This window comes from Pithys albifrons, chromosome 10, assembly GCF_047495875.1.
Source record: "Pithys albifrons albifrons isolate INPA30051 chromosome 10, PitAlb_v1, whole genome shotgun sequence".
NCBI lineage: Eukaryota > Metazoa > Chordata > Aves > Passeriformes > Thamnophilidae > Pithys > Pithys albifrons.
Genome location: NC_092467.1, coordinates 18,838,830 through 18,860,142, shown reverse-complemented (window position 1 = coordinate 18,860,142; position 21,313 = coordinate 18,838,830). Strand labels below are relative to the sequence as shown.

Below are 21,313 nucleotides of genomic sequence, written 5' to 3'. Positions count from 1 at the left end.
AGCTGTCTCCCCAAGGCCCAGATTAAAGATGTGAAGTAAAGCCTCCTCTGGTACAGCCCTCAAATTATAACCCATTATTGATTTTTCAGTTGTGCAGCAATGAAGTTGCAATAAGAAGTCTGAAGGCAATCAACAGACATTTCAGGGCCTTGAGACAACTGGTTAAGGGATCAGGAGCACAAGTAGCACCCTTCTCTATCTTTGAAATTGCAGGGAGTGATGAATGAAGAAACAGGAGAACCAGCAGATCAATACCTGGCTCAGAGACTGGTGTCACCAGTAGAATTTTTGGGTTTTGATAATGGGCAGGTTTACAGAACAGCAGGCCTGCTGGTTACAGATGAGGTACACTTGTGTCAAAGTGGGGAAAGGATCTTTGCACAGGACTTAGTAAGGCTCATTGAAAGAGCCTTAAACTAGATTTGAAAAGAGATAAAACCAGGCTCACTACAGATAAGCTCGGGGGCAGCACACCAATGTCTGAAGGACAGTGTGCTAGTGAGGTCCTCCAGTTTGCCGTCTTAGTGGAAGTAGGGGATGGAGATCCATATGGCATCAAAGATGCAAGGGTTAGGCCCCTCTGCATGTGGTGTTTGTGAACAGAGAAGGGCTGGTGAGTGATCTGATGGTTAGAGGCCACCTTGGGCACTGCAATCATGAATTAAGCATTTTTGATTATTGGAGAAGTAAGGAGGAATGCCAGTAGAACTGCCACCTTGGACTTCCAGAGGACAGACTTTGGCTTGTTTAAGGGACTGGTTGACATAGTTCCTTGGGAGGCAGTATTGATTTGCTTGGGGGCAGGAAGGCTCTCCAAAAGGATCTGGACAGGCTGGATTGATGAGCCAAGGCCAATTCTATGAGATTCAACAAGGCCAAGTGCCAGTCCTGCACTTGGGTCATAGCAACTCCATGCAGCACAACAGGCTTGGGGAGGAGCAGCTGAAAAGCAGCCCAGGGGAAAAGGACCTGGGGGTGCTGGTTGACAGCAGCTGAACATGAGCCAGTGTGTGTGCCCAGGTGGCCAAGAAGGCCAATGGCATCCCAGCCTGTATCAGAAACAGTGTGGCTAGCAGGACTAGGGAAGTGATTGCCCCTCTTGCTTGGCACTGGTGAGGCTGCACCTTGAATCCTTTGTCCAGTTTTGGGTCCCTCACAACAAGAGAGACACTGAGGTGCTGGAGAGTGTCTAGAGAAGGGCAACAGAGCTGAGGAAGGGTTTGGAGCACAAGTCTTAGGAGAAGCAGTTGAGAGAACTGGGGGTGTTTAGCCTTGAGAGAAGGAGTCTCAGAGGGGACCTTATCACTCTCTATAATTACCTGAAAGGAGGCTGTAATGAGGTGGGAATCAGTCTCTTCTCCCAGGTGATAGGACAAGGGGAAATGCCCTCAGGTTGCACCAGGGAAGTTTAGATTGGATATTAGAAAAAATTATTCACCAAAAGGGTTTTCAAGCATTGGGCTGCCCAGGGAAGTGGTTGAGTCACCATTCCTTGGAGTATTTAAAACATGTGTAGATGAGGCACTTAGGGACACTGTTTGGTCTCAGCAATGCTGGGTTACCGGTTGGAGTCTACAACATTAAAGGTCTTTTCAAACCTAAAGGATTCTATGTTTCTAAATACAGGTTCTTTCGTACTAGCATGCGCTGTAAAGTAGAATAAACCCCTCATAACCTAATTAAGTTCAAGAGCCAGCAGAGCCTTAAATCTCTTTCTCCTGAGCCGAGCTTTTCTATAACCTTGGAATAGACATCATTATCCTGCAGAACGCTCTATATTTACAGAGACTGGAGAAAGCGTCTTGCATTTAGTAGTAGCTATGTATAAAATCCATAAAGAGCTTATTGAACACCTTTTGCCTTCTACTGTTTCCAGAAAACTCCACCACCTGGCCTGAGAATCATCCCTGCAAGCAGTGAGCTGCAGCTGGGACACCAGTCCAGTGCAGGGTGCAAGCTGTGGTTCATATACAGCTACATAGCGCTGCAGAATCGGTACAGCGTGTGAGGGGGTAGCAGCTGAGGATGCCCAGGATTGAGAAGCAGGTTACCTGGCCCAGCACACCTGGAAGCTCTACAGAAGCACTGCTGTGGACAAAATCCTGACATGCAGCAAGTAGATTTGGGAAGAGGTACCCAGAGATGTTCAAAATGCAATTAGGTTGTTTCTCCAATTCTTGTTGAGAGGATGGGATTTAACAAACATACTCCTTAACTGCTCCTCTCAACAACCAAGGAAGGAACTACAGTGAGCTCTTCTGCAGCATCTCCTGGAGCTTTCCCAGCACCAGCTAATTCTCCCCTTTGCGACAGCTGAGAACAGGACAGGTCACAGTGGGTGCATTTTGCTGAGCTTCTGGGTTTCCATTTATCTGCATAAGCACAGAAATCCTGGAAAGGCCATTCTGTGCTATCCTAAGCACATTAAGACAACTTGGGCAGCAAGAGCAATGTGCTGATGAGTGCACTTCTCAGCAACTAACACTGTTGTGTTCAGGAGGTGACGTTGAGAGTTTATACTACAGGAATAAACAATTGAGAACATACTGCTGGAACAAAAGATGCTGGAACTGGCAATCTGGTCAGTGATCATAACATTTCCACTGGAGTTACTCAACTTGAGCATCAAGTGCACTGGTGACTGCACACAGCTAAACAAAACACCAGCTTATCCATGCTGGCAATCTACTTTTGGCTTACTTCAAAAGCCTTTACCTTTCTGCCAAATTCAAAACTGAATTTTAAAATAAGTTCAGAAGTTGATAACACAGCAACATAATGCCTTGATAAAAGTCTGACTTGCAAACAAATCATTAAATGCATGACTAATTTTTCTACTTTACTAAAAAAATACTGGGCTCTTTCCCAGTACTGCCTGAACATGACCAAATTTAATTCAACTCTTTTTTTCTCCTTACAATAACTTGGAGCATGAACAGACATAACTCCAGATTTTATTTTGTTTTGTTCCAGACAGACAATCAGTAAAGAATCCAGTGTTGCTGAGGGGATAAGCAATAGTATCCTATAAAGCCTGAAAGCAAGCTGAATCAATGCTATTACAAACTGCTGCAGAAATTCGCCTGCTGCACACAGTGTTATCGTAATTTGTGACAAGCCTTCTTAATAAGGAGTCTAGTCAGTGAAAGAACATGCTGCATCAGTTCTTAAGTATTGCACTATGGGTTTTCAGTAGCATAAAACAGAGGAGGTGAAGACAGTACTCTCAGTTCATGCACCTGGCAGACAGTTTATCAGAAGCCACAATGTACCTGAAACAGCACTGTTCCAGCTGTGTATTCAGCCAGGCTGCTGTCTTAGGGATGCCCCTTGTCAACCACTTGGGCCCTTCAAATTTCTCTGGTCTGATCAGCCTTCCAAGGCCAACCCACCACATGCCTCTTTGGCAGATTTCCTGGACACAAACCTTCCCTCTATTAATTCTTTACAGAAATGGTATCCTACAACTCTGTTTCACTCATCCTTTCCTTTCTCCTGCCTGCTCTGCACAAAAATCCATCTAACATTTAAGAGATCAGTAAGACAAGTCCAGCTGAGTCCTGCCTTAGAGGGAAGCTCAGGTCAGGAGCACATGCTCAGGAACTGGGCTTTATGGGGTTAAGCCAAGCATGCGCCAACTGTACTGGTAAAATATTCATGGGTTTGCACTTACGTTACATAAAAGGAATAAGAGATTGCACTTTGAGAAACTGGTGCTGTACCTAGACTGCATCCACCCTCTTTCCCTCTTTGTCACCCAGTATGAGTGACTTTGCACTGCAACAGCCTGGGTTCACTTTCATACCAGGTTTACCTCAGCTGGCTTGGTTGGATCCTTCCTTTCCTGGGACAAGACTTTGCATTCATCCCTGTTCAATCAGGAGATCCCCAGGGGTCAGCCCCTTCCGAGGTCCCTCTGAACAGCAGCCCAGACCTCAACGATACTGCCTCTCACCCTTGCCACAGTTTGTGGCCATTCACAGCTAAATACAGATGCCACTATCTTCTCCAGGTCACTGATATAGGCATTTAATAGGGCAGCTGGTAGGACAGACCCTGCAGCAACACCACTTGCCACCAGACTCCGGAAACTATTTCAATGGGGAATTCACAGACTTTATTTAAACCTCAGAAAAATACATTAGGAGACTGCTGACAGCCACTCACTGGGATTAATAGGAGGGTCAGGAGCAGATGCTGGGCTCCCTCAGCTCAGAGCAGCTACACACCTTCAGTGCCTGAACTTCCTGAGCACCTGTGGCTGGTACCTCTAGGACCACCAGAGCTGGAGGCAACAAGAGCAGAGAAGCTCTGGCTACAATAGCAAACAGCGTTTCTTGAGGGGCTCTTTATGAAATCAAGGTTATCACAGATGTTTGCCAAGATGTCCAAGGCACACACCAAGCCTTCCATTACGGCCTGCAGAGCTCTGGGCAAATTAGACACTCCAACTTTCTAAAGCCTTGACCATCTCACTCTTTTCAAGACGGCATCCTGGTCACTAATAACTCCAACGAAGCAGACATACCAGCGAAACACAACTGACAGTCACGATGCTGGGAAGGGGAGGATGCCTTGGAGGAGAGAGGGACCAGGAACAGGTAAGTATCATCCTGCAGAAATCTTCTCCACCTGGCACTGTTGTAATGATGTTCCCAGGAGGAAGAACTGTTGTAAATAGGAGTTAAATGTTCAGACAAGCACTGCAATGCATTATTATAGCTTTAAAAGAATATTTGTTCAACTATTTTTTCTTTTTTACTTCACAGAAAACTCAAGGGAGGGATTGTTCCATCATTAAAGAACACTAATAAGGTTCAAATTATGCATCAGAGCTCTTTCTCTCCTCTTAGTTCATGGCTTTGCCTGGACAAGTCACCCATGGAAAGAAGTACATCTGTTCTCCTACAGAGGATATTGTACAAATGGTAGCAGGAGTCACATTGGTACATACCAGCAAAAACTCACTTGGGACTCTGGCTGAGAAACAGCTGCTTCTTAGAGTAGCATGTGGCAAACACTTTACTCTGATGCTGTCACACTTAAGAGCATTCACATGTGTTACAGAGTAACTACCCATGGATATGCACAAGGAAGTGCATGCATACTAGATGTGTCTGATATGTCACACTGTTACACTGTCGGGAAAAAACAAGTAAACTTTGTAATTTATTAAAGAAAGGCACTATATATAAAAGAACAAAAACCAAAACCAAGTGGAACATCTCATCCATTGCACTTAATGGCCAAGAGGAGCTACTGCTATACTAGAGCTAGTGGCCTAGTATAGCTAGTGGATCACAGGATAAACTATGGTACCAAAGACAGGAATTGAAAGAGACGAGAAGTGAGTTATGCTAAAAGATTCTTACGTGAAGGCAGGTTGTTGCTATAGTAGTTCTGCAGCTTCAAACAGGGTAAGGTTTGTTTAATTTGCTACTTACAGCTCGTTGAGGAGGAGATAACTGGGGTACTTCAATACATGCACTGCCTGAGGAACTAGATTATGAATGGGCTGAGTGCATTAAAGAAGTCCTACGAATATCTAAAGTAAGGCTCCTGTGGGTGTGCATCCCTCACACCTCTCTCCAATGAGAGAGCTTGCACACCCCATACATCCACACTCCTCCAGCCCACAGGGCCTACAGTGTCTGCACAGGGAAAGTGACATCAGGTTCAAGGGCATTCAGGCTAACACAGAGTACACCAAAACACACACCAGCTCTTGCACACAGGCCAGTGTGTACAGTTACCACAGGTAACAATGATGCACTGCATGGGGCTGAGCTCAGGCTGAACATGTAACGAAAACGGGGTTTGCATGGGGCATTGCTGCACCGCTGGCACGAACCCGCACAACCGGCTGGCGACCCATTCCGCCGGACCGGGATGGGCAGGAAGGCACTGAGAGAGAGCCCGTACGCCCAGAAAGGATGAGTCATAGTTTACACTGTCCACTCATCTTCAGGAGCAGCACACCGCTCTCCGGTAGCCCCAGAGCTATCCTCGCCGTCCTGCACCGCCGCCCCACCCGCCGCTCCCGCTGGCGCTCGGGAGGGCCCGGGGACACGCCCGACGGTGCGGCCGCCCCGAGCCCACCTGCGCGGCAGCGGCACCGCTCCCTTCCCGGCCCGGCCCGCTCCGCTCCGCAACGCACCGCACCTCCTTCCTGCGGCTGGGCGCGCCCGGGCGAGTGAGGAGCGCCGTCTCCTCGCAGACCACGGCCACATCCTCCACGAAGACGCAGTCGGGGAGGCTCTCGTCGGCCGGCAGCTCCAGCACCTGCAGCCCCAGCTTGCCTCGCAGCACACCCACGTACAGCTGATGCTCCCGCTCCGCGCGGGCGAAGTCCACCTCGGGGCCCGCCGCTCTGCGCAGCGCCTGCCGGCACAGCGACTCGGGCAGCGCCCGCACCACGGCGTGCGTGCAGCGGCCGAAGGCGGCGGGGCCGCCGCCCAGCCCGGCCATGCTGCGCGGCGGGGACAGCGGCGGAACGGGAGGGACGGGCGGCCCGAGCGCCGCCGGCTCTGCCAGCGCGGAAAGCGCCGCCCGCGGCCCGGCCGCGCCCCATTGGCTCCCCACCAACCACATTTCCATGGGGCCGCCCCCATTGGCTGGCGGCGGCGGCCGGGCCGCGCCATTGGCCGCCCCCCGCGGGGCGCCGCCGTACCTGTGCGGGCGGGGCCGCTCCGCCGACACTGCGCGGCGTCGGGGCCGCCCGAGCCCCGCGGGGCACGGGGGCTGCGCATCCTAATGCCAGTAGTTCCGCAGCCATGCTGACAGCGTTTCAAACGCCAGTGTCCCGCAACATTCCGGCATGCATCCCAGCTGGCGTGAGCACTGGGAAGGTTGCTGACCCTCCTTTGCCGCCGCCTACCCTTTTCCTTGGTGGTAGGGCAGGGAACCGGGTGGTTCATCCGGGTGGCTAAAGGAAGAATAGCCTATGGGCAGCGGCAGTTCCAAATACAAATCCAAAGGAAATCAGCCCAGCCGGCTTTCCACGAGGACACTCACTGGCAGAGCGTGTCCATCTCCCACTACTTTACACTGTCAAGGTTTTCAGCTCTGTGGGACACCGGTGTTCTGCTCCACTTCTGCCTCAGGGACTGAAACAATGAGCATTTTCCACGCTCTCTCCTACAACAAACCCTTACTTCCCCTGATTTCATTTCCCCCAGGTTTTACCCTGACTGGAGATTATCCCAGAGGAGGGCCAGCTCTTCCCAGAGCACAGGTCTGACTTCCAGGCAGTAGGCAATGGCATTTTGGGCCACACCTTGTGCCGTTTGCAGCACCCACAGCACCAGCCCTCATTGTGCTGTTCCTGCTCCCAAGCCTCTCAGTTACCGCCAAGGTCTGTTCTCACTACAGCAGACAGGAAGAGAAGAGGAATATCAATTTTCCTTCCAGCTCTTCTTTTACTGGCAAGGTTTTTCCAAAAGTCCCTCTGGTCATGGAGGAGACCCCACTAGCACACAAGCTCTGTTTCTCCTTCAGTGCTCAGATAAAACCCAGGCTGCTGCCTTGGCCACGCTGTCCTGCATATCTGCAGATGTTCAGCATTTGGGAATATGGTTAATGAATACCACAGAGAAAATACCAAAGCGTGCTTCTAAAATGGCAGCTGAGTAGATTTTCATCTCCATTTTCCGCACGTTCTCCAAATATCTGTAAAGGCTGCCTTTACTTAATGTGCATAGACAGTTATTTGAACAACTGCCATTCAATGAATAATGTGCAAATATTTCTCTTCTTAAACAAATGGACAGGTAATTGAGTTGCTATTATGTAGGACATTTCAAATTCTTGAGAAACTGCTACAAGTGGTATTATACAGTCTCTGGTAAAACGTGTAATCCTTCCATCATCTTTAAAGCCTATTTGTACTTTTTACATATTTGGAATATGGCCATTGGCACACTTTGTTTTTCTTTTTGTTATTGTGACTTTTAGCTAGAAGAAAAAATGCTACTATCCAGTAATTTAAAAACTTGCCAGGGTTCCTATCAGAAAAGGTACTGAAAACAGTTTTCTTGCAGCCAGCTAGTTGGAAATTATGGCTAATACAGATTTTTGGACATCCACCATCACCTTATGAATTTGTAATTTATGACCATTTTTAAATCTCACTAAAGTTAGAGGATATGAGGTGATGCTACACAGTCATCTTGTTGTATGTACATGATATCCCAGGACAGTGAGGCTTGCCCCTGAGCATTGCCACCAGGCTGAGCTCAGGTGGCCACAGCTGCTCCCTGGACACTCCTGACAGCTTCCCTGGACCTTTATGGGAGACAAGCCTGGAGGAAAGCAAATCTCTTTATGAGTTGCAGTGCTATGAGGCAGTCGTGTGCTATCAACACATCGTGTTTGGGAAATACAGTCATTAGGTGTTTTGATAAGGTTTCAGAACTAACACCTACAGTAAAGTCATCTGTGTTCTCATAAGTGCATAAAATGGTGCAGTTTAAATACAAATTAAGATCTGTTTGCTGATTATTGTTCTATTATTTATGGTGAACAGATATGCATCATTAACAATCTAGAAACAGATACACCCAGAGCAAAACTGTGCATATGTATAATAAGATTATCAAAATATCAGTTTACTCGCAAATTAACATTACAAAATAAAATGTGTTTACTCAGTCTTATGGGAGTAATGTTAAAATTCATCATATGCAGTAATACAAAATGGGTCAGATACAGGCATCAACATAGTATTTAAATATTGTCTACCTCAATAGTCAGTGTTTTCCTGTAATTATGTCCTCCTGGAGAAACTAGTGTAAAAGGGCAAAGCTGCCCCCCAGCAAAGAAAAAAGATGTGTCACACTATGAAATTCATGCAGAACAATTAACACTATGCTTGTAATAAAATGTGAACTGCAGGCCACTTAAGCAGTATCACAGAAAACTGTATTAAGAAAGAAGAAAATGCTTCATACAGAAAAGGATGCGAATCCAGGTGTGTTGTGACTGACATAGAGTCATCTGCTGGCAGTGCCAGAAGAAAATTGCTTTGCAAAATGTACTCGAGGGTGCATATGTGAACAGCGCATTTGCTTTCAGAAGAAAGGAACAGATATTGAAACAGAAGACATGGTTTTAAAGTTATGTCAGAAAAGTATCGATACACAGTGAAATTTTATCCGTTTGACAAAATAAATAGTAGCATATCAATAAGATTCTTGTTTTCACAGTCTCAGCTCAGCAGCAGTCTGCAGCTATGTAAAAAATTACCACAAAGATGAAGGGAGTAATTTCCACAAGACAGAAGGCAAGAAAGATTTAAACATCTAGATATATCAAGATACTCAGATATATCAAATACATAAAACTTTCTAACAATAAAGAACAATGAAAAAGATTGCTTGGGGAAAATGTGCAGCCTCCATACTGGATGTTTTTAAGAAGCAATATCTGCTAGGAGCAGAAAGCCAGAGATGAGGAAGAAAGATGGATAAGGTCCCATCCAGTCCATTAGTTCAATTATTATAATTTTTAAACTGAAAACTATTGTTTTAGTGGAAACAGCTATGTAATGATAAATCTAATGTCCCCACTAGAAAATGCACAACCTTTACATGCACCACTAGATGACTGTAGGTCAGAGACGGTCACTGCTGTTGAACACTTTGTGTGACCATGACAAAGGAGAATTTGGATCACTGCTCAATACAAACACATACCACACGGACCAATTGCTCAGGTGTACTGGGCAGCTGCAAAGTTGGAAAACAATTCCCATCACTTGCAGATGCTGGAACACCACCACTGTCTCTAAAGCTCACATGATTAATGAAATGCTAATTGAAACTCATGAGTGGAAAGCCAAGACAACACAGTAACTGAACCATTTAGTCACTAGCCTGTCCCACTATGACAATGGGAATCTGTCCAAGAGAGATGGAGAGACACTGATTTAACTTGTGAAAAGGAATTCACCTTTAAGTGATTTCTTCAGCTGGATAGAAAACTGTGCAACTACAGGCAAATGCTATTATTCATAGAAACAAACACTACCCTGCTGGAAAGGCTCCCATTATGATCAGTGGGTCATTCTCGTAAAAGGGATACAGGATCAAGTCTTACTCACAGCCATAGAAGAGGAAAATGTTACTTTAGTCATACTTTAGATACACAAACAGTGACTCAAAGGGGTTTCTGTCCAGATAGCTGACAGAAGTTTTCTATTTCGGTTCTTATACTGTGAAGTAAAAATACAACAGTGATTCAGTGAAGCAGTTTTTTTACCAAATAATTGTCTGGGCTCCTCATTTAGAGGAGCTAAAGACATTAGACAGTATGTCATTTCACTTCACCCCACTGCATGGACAAACTCCCAAGTGTTCTTACATTTTCCAAATGCTGAACAGATTTTGTTTGCTGTCTGTTCTTTACATAATGGATCACTTCTAGAAGAGGAAAACCAACTTCTGGATGCCATAAATCAACATTGCATCTGCCAGCCTGTAAAGAAATACTTTTGGGGAGCAGTATTTTCCCTTGCCTGAGTTGAACCTGAGCTATCTCAGAGTCTTAACAGGGTCCGGTTAGTTCTATATATAGTTGGTTGAGGGGAAACACAATATTTGTTTTGTCTGCTATGGGATAATGATCTGGGTGTTTCCTCAGCTGGCATTTTGCATCCTGCAGAGAAGGAGGAATTCCCATGAAGTGACAGCTATGAAATTGTTGGGAGACAAAGCTGTCAAAAGGCGATTTTTTGAAAGTCGGTTTTGGCAGCATTGTTGCCATGACACATGGTACCGAGGAGACTGGACAGCATGCAGAGGCACAGGGCATTCCTCACATTTGTAATCTTCCCACGTGTTTCATTACAACAGATTGCACTAGTACAACCAGGATTGACTTTTGGATTCACTGGGCTGGGCAAATAGAGCACTGAGGAGAGAGCTGCAGGATTCTGACTGTTTACTTTCTGCGCTCCTATTTCCTCACCTTCACCATGTGTTGAGTTTGCTTTTACCCTTCTTTCTCTGCAAAGTCACTTGTTGAATTTTAATAAAAGCATGGGTTAGGTACCACAGGTTCAGATGACCATGACAAAAAAATGAGGTTAGTTGTAGAAATCTATTATGAATTACAGTAGTTTAAATATCTCTTACAGAAAAGAACTACACTGTATTTGTCCCTGATGGACAGACTTTCCAGAAATATGTCAGAAATGCTACTCCATCTAAGAGAGAAAGAGGAGACAGAGGTAGGATAAATGCCTTGCAAATGGTTCTTATTGTGACTGCAACACAGTAAGACTACTCCTGCTATCAGACAGCATTTTTAATAAAGTATGCTGTTCTGTAAGCTTAGAAAGAAACTATCAGCTCTAGCAGTAGAAAGGGTGATGCTTCATGCCATTCATACTTATGCAGCTGCTGTTCAACAGGTCTCATGAATCCAAAATCAGCTGCTGTGAGGTGCTATAAGTGTCCTTCGTGGGCAGCACAAAAGGGCTACCTGAGGGGAGGGTGGGATAAAGTCTTTGGTAAATGATGGCTGCTAAACAGGGCTGCACTGATACAGGAAAAAAATGTATATGTGTGTTCTTGCCTCCCCTTCAAATGTCTTGATTGCCTAAAAAAGCAAAAGCTTAAAAATGCTGATTGATGCAGGTTAGTATTTTTGAAAGGACCCAAGCCCTTTGCAGTGTAACTTGAGTTGCCTTTTAATGTTTATCCTGAGTCTCCATTTCCCTTTTCTGTGGAGCCAGCTGACCAGCTGGCAGCACCCTGCAGGTGTGGCAGGCTGTCCTTCCCTTTCGTTGCCTGAAAAGCCCTCGCAAGCTCAGCAGTAAGTTGCAGTGACATTTGGCTGTAGAATTTCTTGCTCTTTGTGGTTTGCATTTCCCCTTCCTTTCAGGAGCCAGCTGCCTGAGAATTAATTCCCAGCCTTTCTTATCGCTTTGGCATCTTTTGCCTTGATTTATACAAGCTTGACTAATTTGTGGTGTTAACTTGGTCAATAGCTTGCAAATGCAACTATGAAATGTACATTTACATGAAATTTGTTAACGTGGAATTAGCTTTTATATCCACATGAAAGCAAACATATAAGTTTGCATATAGATATATGTGGACATTTAATTATGAGGGGGTGCTGAGCTGAAGCATCTGTGGATCTTCAAGGTCTGTTTTCCAGATGTCTGTAAGAAGATCAGATCTTACCTCTGCATGTCCGGTGTTAGAATCATGTACCCTTTTTTTGTGATGTCCAATCTAAACCTCTCAAGGCACAACTTCTGCCTGATTTATCATCTCTCTCTGTTTAGAAGAATTTATCTCCATTTAGTTTTTAACTGTCTTTCAGGTACCCATAGGCTGCTATTAGCTCCTTTTTCAGCCTTCTCATTTCCAAACCAAACACTCCTAGTTCCCTAAATCTCTTTCCATGCCATCTGTTTCAGACCCTCTAATTATCTTGGTAGTCTTCTGCAGGGCAACCTCCAGTTTCTCAATCTCTCTCTTCAGGGAGGCAGCCCCAGACTGGACACAGTATTCCAGATATGGCCTCCCCAGTATCAAGTAGAAGTGGGTACTAGTTTCACTCAGTTTACTGGCCATGATCTTCCTAGTGCAGCCCAATATACAATTCACATATTTTCAGGCTGTGAATCTGGAGCCCACAGTAGCCCTCAGATCCTTTGCAGCAGGCCTCCTGGTTGGCTGTTCCTGTTTTGTACAGATCCATCCATTTGCAAATCTCTGCAGTTCTTGTTGACCTTCTTGAATTTGCTGTTAGCCAAGTGCTTGGGTTTCACAGGGTCCACTGAATTCTCCCACCAATCAGCACAACTCAAATGAAGATTTCCACCTCAGCATATTCAAATCACAAAGAGCAAAAAGGTAGATTAAACTGATTTACTGCTGTTAAAAACAACAGCAACCTTCTATCTGTAATACAAACCCTTCCATCATTTCACTCGATTAGGAGGAAATCTACCCAAAATCACCTCTTCACATTCAGCTCCATGGAAATGACATGCCTGTATTCAGATCCAGGGACCTGTGCCTAATTACACCAGTGAAATATCTCAATCCTTTTATTTGTGTTATCTTGAAACTGATGGCTGTGTTTTTTTCCTTCATAATCCTGAGGACTTGTGATGACCTGTAAATTACTATTTGCTTTATGCTGCAGGTGTTCTGCACTGACACACTCTTGTCTGATCTGTTCATTTTTCAAAATCTCTTTCCTTCTACATTTGATATTTTATTCTACATTATTTTACATTAATATTTTGTGGAAATCCAACTGCTTTAATTTTGGGTAGATATACAAACACTGCCAATCACATTATTGGAAAGGAATGAATGTTGTCTTAGTAAACTGCTAGAAGTCAGTTCCCATAGTGAACCTCTGCCAGTAACTTTGCTGACCACATAAATTCAGTTCTTTTTGAAATGTGTTTGTGGAATTAAATGAAGAGGATCAGTTATGCCTTTTACAATATAACTGCAAAGACAAATTCAGCACTGAAAGCAGAGAGTCCTCATTAATTTCTCTGAAAGCTGTAACAGAAAATTTCATGCATTTTGGCAGTTCTACTCCTTACTGCTATAAATACATATAGACTAGTGCCTCAAAGTGCTCATATTCTTATTCCACTCAGGATCAGAGAAGAAATACCATATGGTAATAAGCACAGTAAGAAGGGATGGAAGAAATTTTATTGTACATCTAGCTAAAATATAATTATTTAATTATTATGTTAACAGTTTTAGAGGATGGATAGATAGATCTAAAATATAATTATCAGCTCACTTTAACAGATGTATTAATGGCAGGAATGGAATTATGCACTTACTTACTCCTTTCAGCATCAAAGAAGATAAAACAGATTTGAACAGCACAGGGAAAAGTATTCTTTCATTTATTTTTCACAAAAGAAAGGCATATTTTTAATGATAATTAATGGTTTCAGGCACTTCCACTTCTGGTACTCTTCTTTCAAGACCTGAAAGCCAAAGGCTTGGGGAAGCACCTAGGAAAAAGCATCATCTGAAGTATTCTAAGTAGGGCATACCACACCATGAGTCATTTCTCAAAATCTCTCAAGAAACAAGACAGTGTCATGTGGGAAGCATTTTGTAACAAAGAGGAGAACTGCTCTGTGTATAAAATGAAACTATAATCTAACTCTGAATAACAAAGGGGATATATCAATAACTGCTGCATTTTAACAGCTGTCTGAGGTACCAGATGTCTTTTGCTGTGTACATTCTCAACTCCTGATCAGAAAGGGAGATATATACACACACACAAAAGCAACACAGCAGCAATATGGTTTAAAAATACTCTAATACAGAAGACATAATTCAAAATCTAACCAACCAACCAACCAACTGAAAATGCAAATTTTTCCTATTTTAAATTTGGCAAGTATGAATTCAAAACTCAGCATTTTTATCACTATTCTCTTGTCCACATATTTTCTTTCCACTAAAGGCTACTTTATTGCGATTAGTTAATAAAGTCAACACGAAATAAATCACTTTTTCCAAGATGGCCTATTTGAGCTTTTTTCCCCCCTATTGAATTGATTTAAATCTTTCTTAAAGGACAAATTAAAAAAATTAAGGTATGGTCCAAAGACCATATTAATCCATGTTAGGCATTTCATAGAATCATAGAAAATCTTGGGCTGGAAGGAACCTTAAAGATCCTCCAGTTCCAACCCCCCTGCCATGGGAAGGGACACCTGCTCAAAGCCCCCTTCCAGCCTTGAACACTTCCAAGGATGGGGCACCCACAACTGCTTTGCACAACCTGTCTCAGAAACTTAGCATCCTCGCAGTAAGGAATTTCTTCCAAATCTAATCTAAATCTCTCCTTTTTTTAGTTTAAAACCATTATATCTTGTTCTATCACTATGTGCCCATGTAGAAAGTTGCTTCCCTTCTTTTTTAATAAGTCCTCCCTTAAGTACTGGAAGGCCACAACAAAGTATCCCCAGACCCTTCTCTTCTCCAGGCTGAACCTCAGTTTCCTCGATCTGTCTTCATAGGAGAGGAAAGTCAGAAAAAGCCATACACTAACTTTCACGGGCCCACCAATCTCCATTACATGCACAATATTAAATTGATTAGTTGTATAAAAATATTTGTGCTTAATGATGCTATTTGCATATCATAAACTGCAGCAAGTATGGGTTTTTTGATCACTTTGCAGAAGTAATTATCCTCTCTCTCTTCTCAGCTTTTCCTTCCAAAATAGAACATTTTTTTTCCTACGGGCATTACTACACTTTGTGTCTACATATGAGTTTTCTATTCGTGTTGCTGTTTCAAGAGCATGACCTGCACTGAGTAGAGCCCCTGGAAAAATAAAACTGTCAAGGACAGGGCAAAAAATGTGGCATTTAGCCCATGAAATTTGGAAGCCATCCCCAAAAGAGATCATGTTGACTGTGGACATCTGTGTCTTCAAAGTAAAATGCAAAATCCACTTCTTTGATCTAATCCTCTGCTCAGTAACACCACATTTATAAACAAACATGCATCATATAAAATCAGCATTAACTTGCTCCTGTTGAGCAGAGAGAGAAGGCTCCTTCTGTGCCCATTTTATTTTTGGGAGGCAACTTGACATTACAGCAAAGAGACACTCTATATAAGGACCTAGATATGTGGAGAATTTTCAAAACTAACAGCATATTGTGCACTGAGACTGTGATAAATGAGCAGGTTTTTACCATGTTTAACCACATATTCAGCTGAAACCCCACCTGAAATCTGCTGATGAAAGCAGCTTTAGTTTGCATGCAGCAGTGACAGGGAATGAAGATACATATCAGGCTGATGAGCATTGAAAAGTCATTGTTTTTCCAGATGGAAATCAATAGCTCTCTTCACTCCATTCTTTGGCAAGATCAGGAGCTCTGGATGGCAATTAAAGCTTACCCAGTTGCCAAGAATTCTAATTAAACACACAAGAAATCCCACATTTCTCCTTCTACCTGAAACATCCCTTGTGACACATTCATTAAGCTCATTACAGACAGGCCTTGTGCTGTTGCTAGCACTGATGTTTTTTTTAGCAAAGAAGTCCAGATTCTTGTTTGCACCTGCCTCCACCACTGAGTGATCCCCCAAAGCCCCACAGATGCTCCATGATGGCCACCAGCCCCTTTGCTGCACAGGGGTTTTCACAGGGGTTTCCAGGGGTTTCCAGGCAGTGTCTTCCCTCTTCCACTCTATTTTCAGTGGTTTTCACATCCTATTGATTTTTTCAGCGCACCCTCCCTTGCCCAGGGTACTTCCCATTCATCATTGCCCTCATTGGCCACTTGATTCTTTTGCTTACAGTGACCTTCCCTGCATGCTCTGTAGTGCTCAGCCTGGACACTCAGGATCTGCACTGGCATTGCCAGCCACATTGGGAGCAGCATGCATAGACAGTGAGAAGCAGGACAGGCTGTAGCCAAAGTGCAGTGCTAACTAACTGTGTGTGGGACTGTGCATGCAGAACACTCCCTGCTGCTGCTTTGGGTGCTCACCTGCACAATCAGGTAAATGAGAGCCTTCAAAATGCTGTGAAGACCAATTTCATTCTGATGGACTTGTCTGATTCTCTTGGGAATGAAGTTCTATCTTTTATGTGTTTGTAATTACAGTGTCCATCCATCCTTTGTGAACTGAGGAAGGTCTGGATTCTATGAAAAAAGCAGCTTTTACTTCCCTTGTAGGGAAAAATATAGCAAAAATTTCTCATAGAACTTTATAATCACTTTAATTTTCCTGGCACATCTTTGGTGCTGTATAAATGACAGTAATTAATGGACATCTGAGTTTGAGCAGTGCAAGCAGTTTCCACGAATTCCTCCTAATTGTTCTTGACCAAAATATGTGATTTTTCAGATGTCTTCAATAAATCAGGTCTGAATCTAATGCAATTAATGAAGCTGTGCAAAGCATATTGAAGAAAAGAGTGACTAAATCTCAGGCCTCTTATTTTATCATCATGATTATAATTTTATTATGAATTTAATTGGGAAACCCATTTAGTACCCATGGATTGAAGAGTAAGGGCTCTAAAAAGCTCTTAAAACCCAAAGGTAAAATAGCACCTTACTTAACTCAAGAGCTCAAGACCATAATGTCTAAAACATTCTGTTGTATAAATCACTTTGTTTATGCAAAAATGGTTATATTATCTTAATTAAGACTAGCTTAACAGGTTTAACTATACCCACCAAATAACAAACAAGCTACAGGGTATATCAAGGGAGAAAAGAAAGGGTCAGAGAGAATCCATCAGTCCCCTTGAGCCATCCATAACCTTTCAATTTCCATGTGAACATCTGAGAAAGAGGAAGGTTAAAAAGAGTATTATGAACATTAAAAAGTATTAGCTTGTGTTAGGCTTTTTTTTGGTCCCTTTAATAGCATTTTGGTTGTCATTCATCCTCAGCGTCTGGTGTATTGCTCTGGAAGGGCAGAGAGACCTTAAAGGCAGGCATAAGTGAATTTATACTGTCAGAGAAGCACAAGGGTGCCTCAGAGGTAATGTAAATGATCACCACTATCAGAAAAAGAAAAAATATTGAACAGGCAGTACTACTGTTGATGACAGAAATAGTTAAAAATTTCACTTCATCTTGATGTATTATAGCTCACCAATAAATGCCATATTAATTCTTTTTTAACACAAATAATTTATACGCACATAAACTATTGCGATTAAAGCCTGAGAATCCTCCTTGAAGGAGGAAAAGACCATCTATCCCTCATCAGGTAGACACCAAAGGGATGCCTGGCTATTTTATAAAAGCTGCCAGTCAGTTCTATGTGTGGGATCATCTATCACAATAGGCAGTGTGCCATCTCTCACACTGGTGAAGTGCTGTGAACATGGTTTGTAGTTATATTTGATAGGGCCTCAGGAGATAAATTACAGAGATTTTACATTCAGTGCCTATTATTAGTTCCTAGGGATTTTTCAGTCCGGATAAGGAGGAAGAGGGGAGGAAAAAAAGACATGTTCTGAATTATTTAAGAGAGTTTATTAAAAAAAAAGTTTAAGGGTAAAAAAATTATGTCTATGTAGGAATGTTTTATTATTATTATTTTTGTTTTGTTGTTAGTTCAATTGGACAATATCCCAATAGGACTAGCAACACAAATTTTTAATGGTTGATTTTTCTTTTTTCAAAGTCTAGGGCTGGCAGTATCTGTCTAGATATATCACAGCAAGACCAGCTTTCTTCTCCTATTTGCAATGATTTGTAAGCACAGCTGTCAGGCAGTATTTGGGTCTGGGAACCAACTCCATAAAAAACAATAGCTTATAACCTGTTATGAACATGTTGGGTGCAATATTGATGATACTTTGTGACTATCATGGTGGATACTCTCCAAGATGCAATGCAAGAAGGCCCTTCCTGCAGAGGCCTCAACAAAGGAATTTGAGGAGAGAGACCCTAATCATAGTTCAAGAGTACATACTCTGAGATTTCTTGGGGTTTACTGTCATTAAGAAACCAGAGGTTGAAATGTTGCCACAGCAATGCCATCCTCAAATGCTGATCCCAGGGAAATGCTGAATGATTAAAGATTAGCAACTATTTAAACCATTTTGGCCTGGAAAGAATTTAAGAAGAATGAGAAGCTTGAATCAAAACTTGAGTAAGCCTGAAGCTATCTTGACATGTTTCTGAGCTAAATTCCCTCCTGACACTTTTCTATTATTTCAGTTCTTGAACCATCATTCTTTGCATGCTGGGACCAACAATGCCTTTTATTGTAGCCTGCCCAATCTTCCTCTTGTACACAAAGGGAAAGCTCCCTTGGTGAGTGCCAGAGGCAAATACTGCTTTCTGAAAAAGTTACACAGAAGAAGTATGCTTTGACTTTTGTTTGCATACTGTAATCTTCAGTCACATTGAGAGAAGGCTGAGTCATTCATAAATATGGCCTTTGCACTTTAAAGGTCAGCTATGCTTTTCATAATAAAAACCTGTTAACATAGAATCATCCTGGCAAACCTAAACATGAGTTTTAAGTAAGATATCACAAAGGACCCACCGGGATAAACAGTCCACCCATAAACTGTTACCCTGCAGTCTAAAACAAGCAGTACCAAAACAAGAAAAAGCGATTGAGCAAAGGTGGTCTTGGAAAGATCTAGGAGAATCTGTGACGTTCCTCACATACCATAGCTTGGAAAGCAGTTTTCAGAAACGCCTGACACAGCTGAATTTGAGAATATGCAGACTTTTGTAATGGGCGGCCAGCTTAGGAAAGAAGTGACATGCAAAGGACTAGCTCATGGTTGAGAAGACTTGCAGAGAAATGACAAGGGCCAGCTGCAAATAAAAGCATAACATTTGAGAAATAGAAAAGCACAAGGTATTTTCCAAACATAATGAAAAACTCAAACTTTTTCAGGGGCTTAAGGGTATTTAAATGCAAATGAGCTTTCTTCACTCAACACAGAATCAAGACCTGCTTAGAAATTGTTGCATTATTTTCTGTTGAGTAATCATAACATTTGAGCAGTCAGCATACTCTAACCAAGCACTGTGAGCATGGTGCTGGGTGTGCATAGGATTGTCTCCTATTAAATAGCACAGATGTCTGTTCTAAATGATGTAGCACCTTCATAAGCTGTTTAGCTGAGACCAATTCCTTTACACATGTACCTCAACATCATCCCTCACTGTAAACCTGCTATTTTTATGAAAATAAGTTAGAAATATATAGAAAGAGTAGCATGGAGTTAATTTTGTACTAGAGCCATAATAGATTTTAAATTTTTTTACTGGAGTTGGAGTTGATGAAAGGCTGTAGGATGACAGATAGAAACCCAAGCTGCAGGCTCACGCAGGCAGCAGTGGGAAGCAGATGTGCCAGCCCCTGGTGTTGTGTTCTGGTCATGGCCCCAGCAGCCCTTGGGCAGCCAGCAGTCCTCATCCTTAACAACCTCATCCCTCTCCAGCCAGTGCTAGCAGGGATGCTGCACTGTGCCAATTGTCACAGAGGTGTCTCTCTTCTGGAGGGTTTCCCAGTTGGATGGCAAGAGTGAGAGCAGACAGGGAATGCTGAACTGCACACAGCACTCATGTACAGTGAACTGAATCCTCACTTTCCTCCAAACCCACTTCCTTCTGCCCCATTCATGCCAGTAGTCTCTCCACCTCCTTTCCATTCAAGCTAGCCGAGTTGGGTAACTTTCCACTTCTCTATTTCCTTACCCTTTTTGTCCTCCCAAAACATGTCTAGGCTCCAATATTTCTTTCTCTACATTTCTACTGAGAAGTCCGTGCTGACCTGGTCATGACTGCAGCATGGCACCCTTCTGCCATCCTGGCATTCAGCCACCCCACCAGCTTATAATGTTTCTTTTCAACTCACCCAACTCTGGGATTCCTCAAAGCCATAGCTCCTCATGCTCCTTCATTGGCTTTGGGCTCCTCGGAAAGCGGCTGGCAAATTTCTGGGCACTGCCAATTTACCAAAGGGAAAGCTGTTTCTATTTCCAAACAGTGTGTAAATTAATTGATTTGACAATATTTGTTTCTAGTGTTTGATAAATGTTTACTCATGCTGATTAGGAATGACACTATTTCTGTGCCCAGTTTATTCAGCAGTGTGCTTAGCATTACATATCCTTTCAATTGACTCACTCTTGGACCACTTAAAAAGCCAACACTGGAAGCCTTCAGGTGAGCATACAAAGGTGGAAAATGAAACAAGAAATTAGGCACATTTTAAAATATTTGGGCTACTGGATTTCTATAGCTGGTATCTAAATGCTGTTATTCCTCACATCATATTGGTTCCCTGTTTCTACACCCAGAAAGACACCAAAGCTATTGTCATAGTTTCTTCATTTCAGATTGTTAAAGTTTGAGCCTATAACCTATGGAGATTATGAAAATACCTATACCTAGTGAAATATGTATTTAATTTGTATTTAAGTGAATTTTTGAAACTAGATTTTATTTTATATATTTTATTTTATACAGAAAAGTGCCTGCCATTTTCCCCCCAAAAAAATTCTGATTTAGGTAATTACCTAAGTGCATATGCTTGTATCTTCAAGCATTAGTTTAAATTTGCAAAGTGAGGTGGTAGCCCAAGGATATGTCATTCCCCACAGGAAAAAACTGAGCTTAGGAAGAGCAGATCACGTTTCTGCCTTGAGCCTATGAACCAAGGGCAACTTTCCTACAAAAAACTGAGAAGGAAGATGAGGATAAAGCAACAGGCAGAAGGAAAACTGTGGAGACATGATGTGTATGTTTTGGATGCCATTAGAAGAAGCAGGTTAGGGATGGGTATGTTCTCAA

At 42.9% G+C, this 21,313-nt stretch overlaps 1 protein-coding gene across 4 annotated transcripts in view; it reads right to left on the bottom strand.

Moving 5' to 3' along the window:
- The window catches only part of DDAH1 (dimethylarginine dimethylaminohydrolase 1), a 91,852-nt gene that overhangs the window by 51,528 nt on the left and 19,011 nt on the right, over positions 1-21,313 (bottom strand). The window contains exon 1 of one of the 4 annotated variants that reach the window (XM_071565042.1): positions 6,671-6,745. The exons of 2 other annotated variants lie outside the window; for them this stretch is intronic. Coding sequence is in view for 1 of the 2 variants with exons in the window: in XM_071565039.1 (XP_071421140.1) it covers positions 6,163-6,468 (306 nt within the window). In the remaining variant the exon portion in view is untranslated. Of the gene's footprint in view, positions 1-6,162; positions 6,550-6,670; positions 6,746-21,313 lie in introns of those variants that run through there. One more of the 4 variants, XM_071565039.1, reaches the window with a different exon arrangement.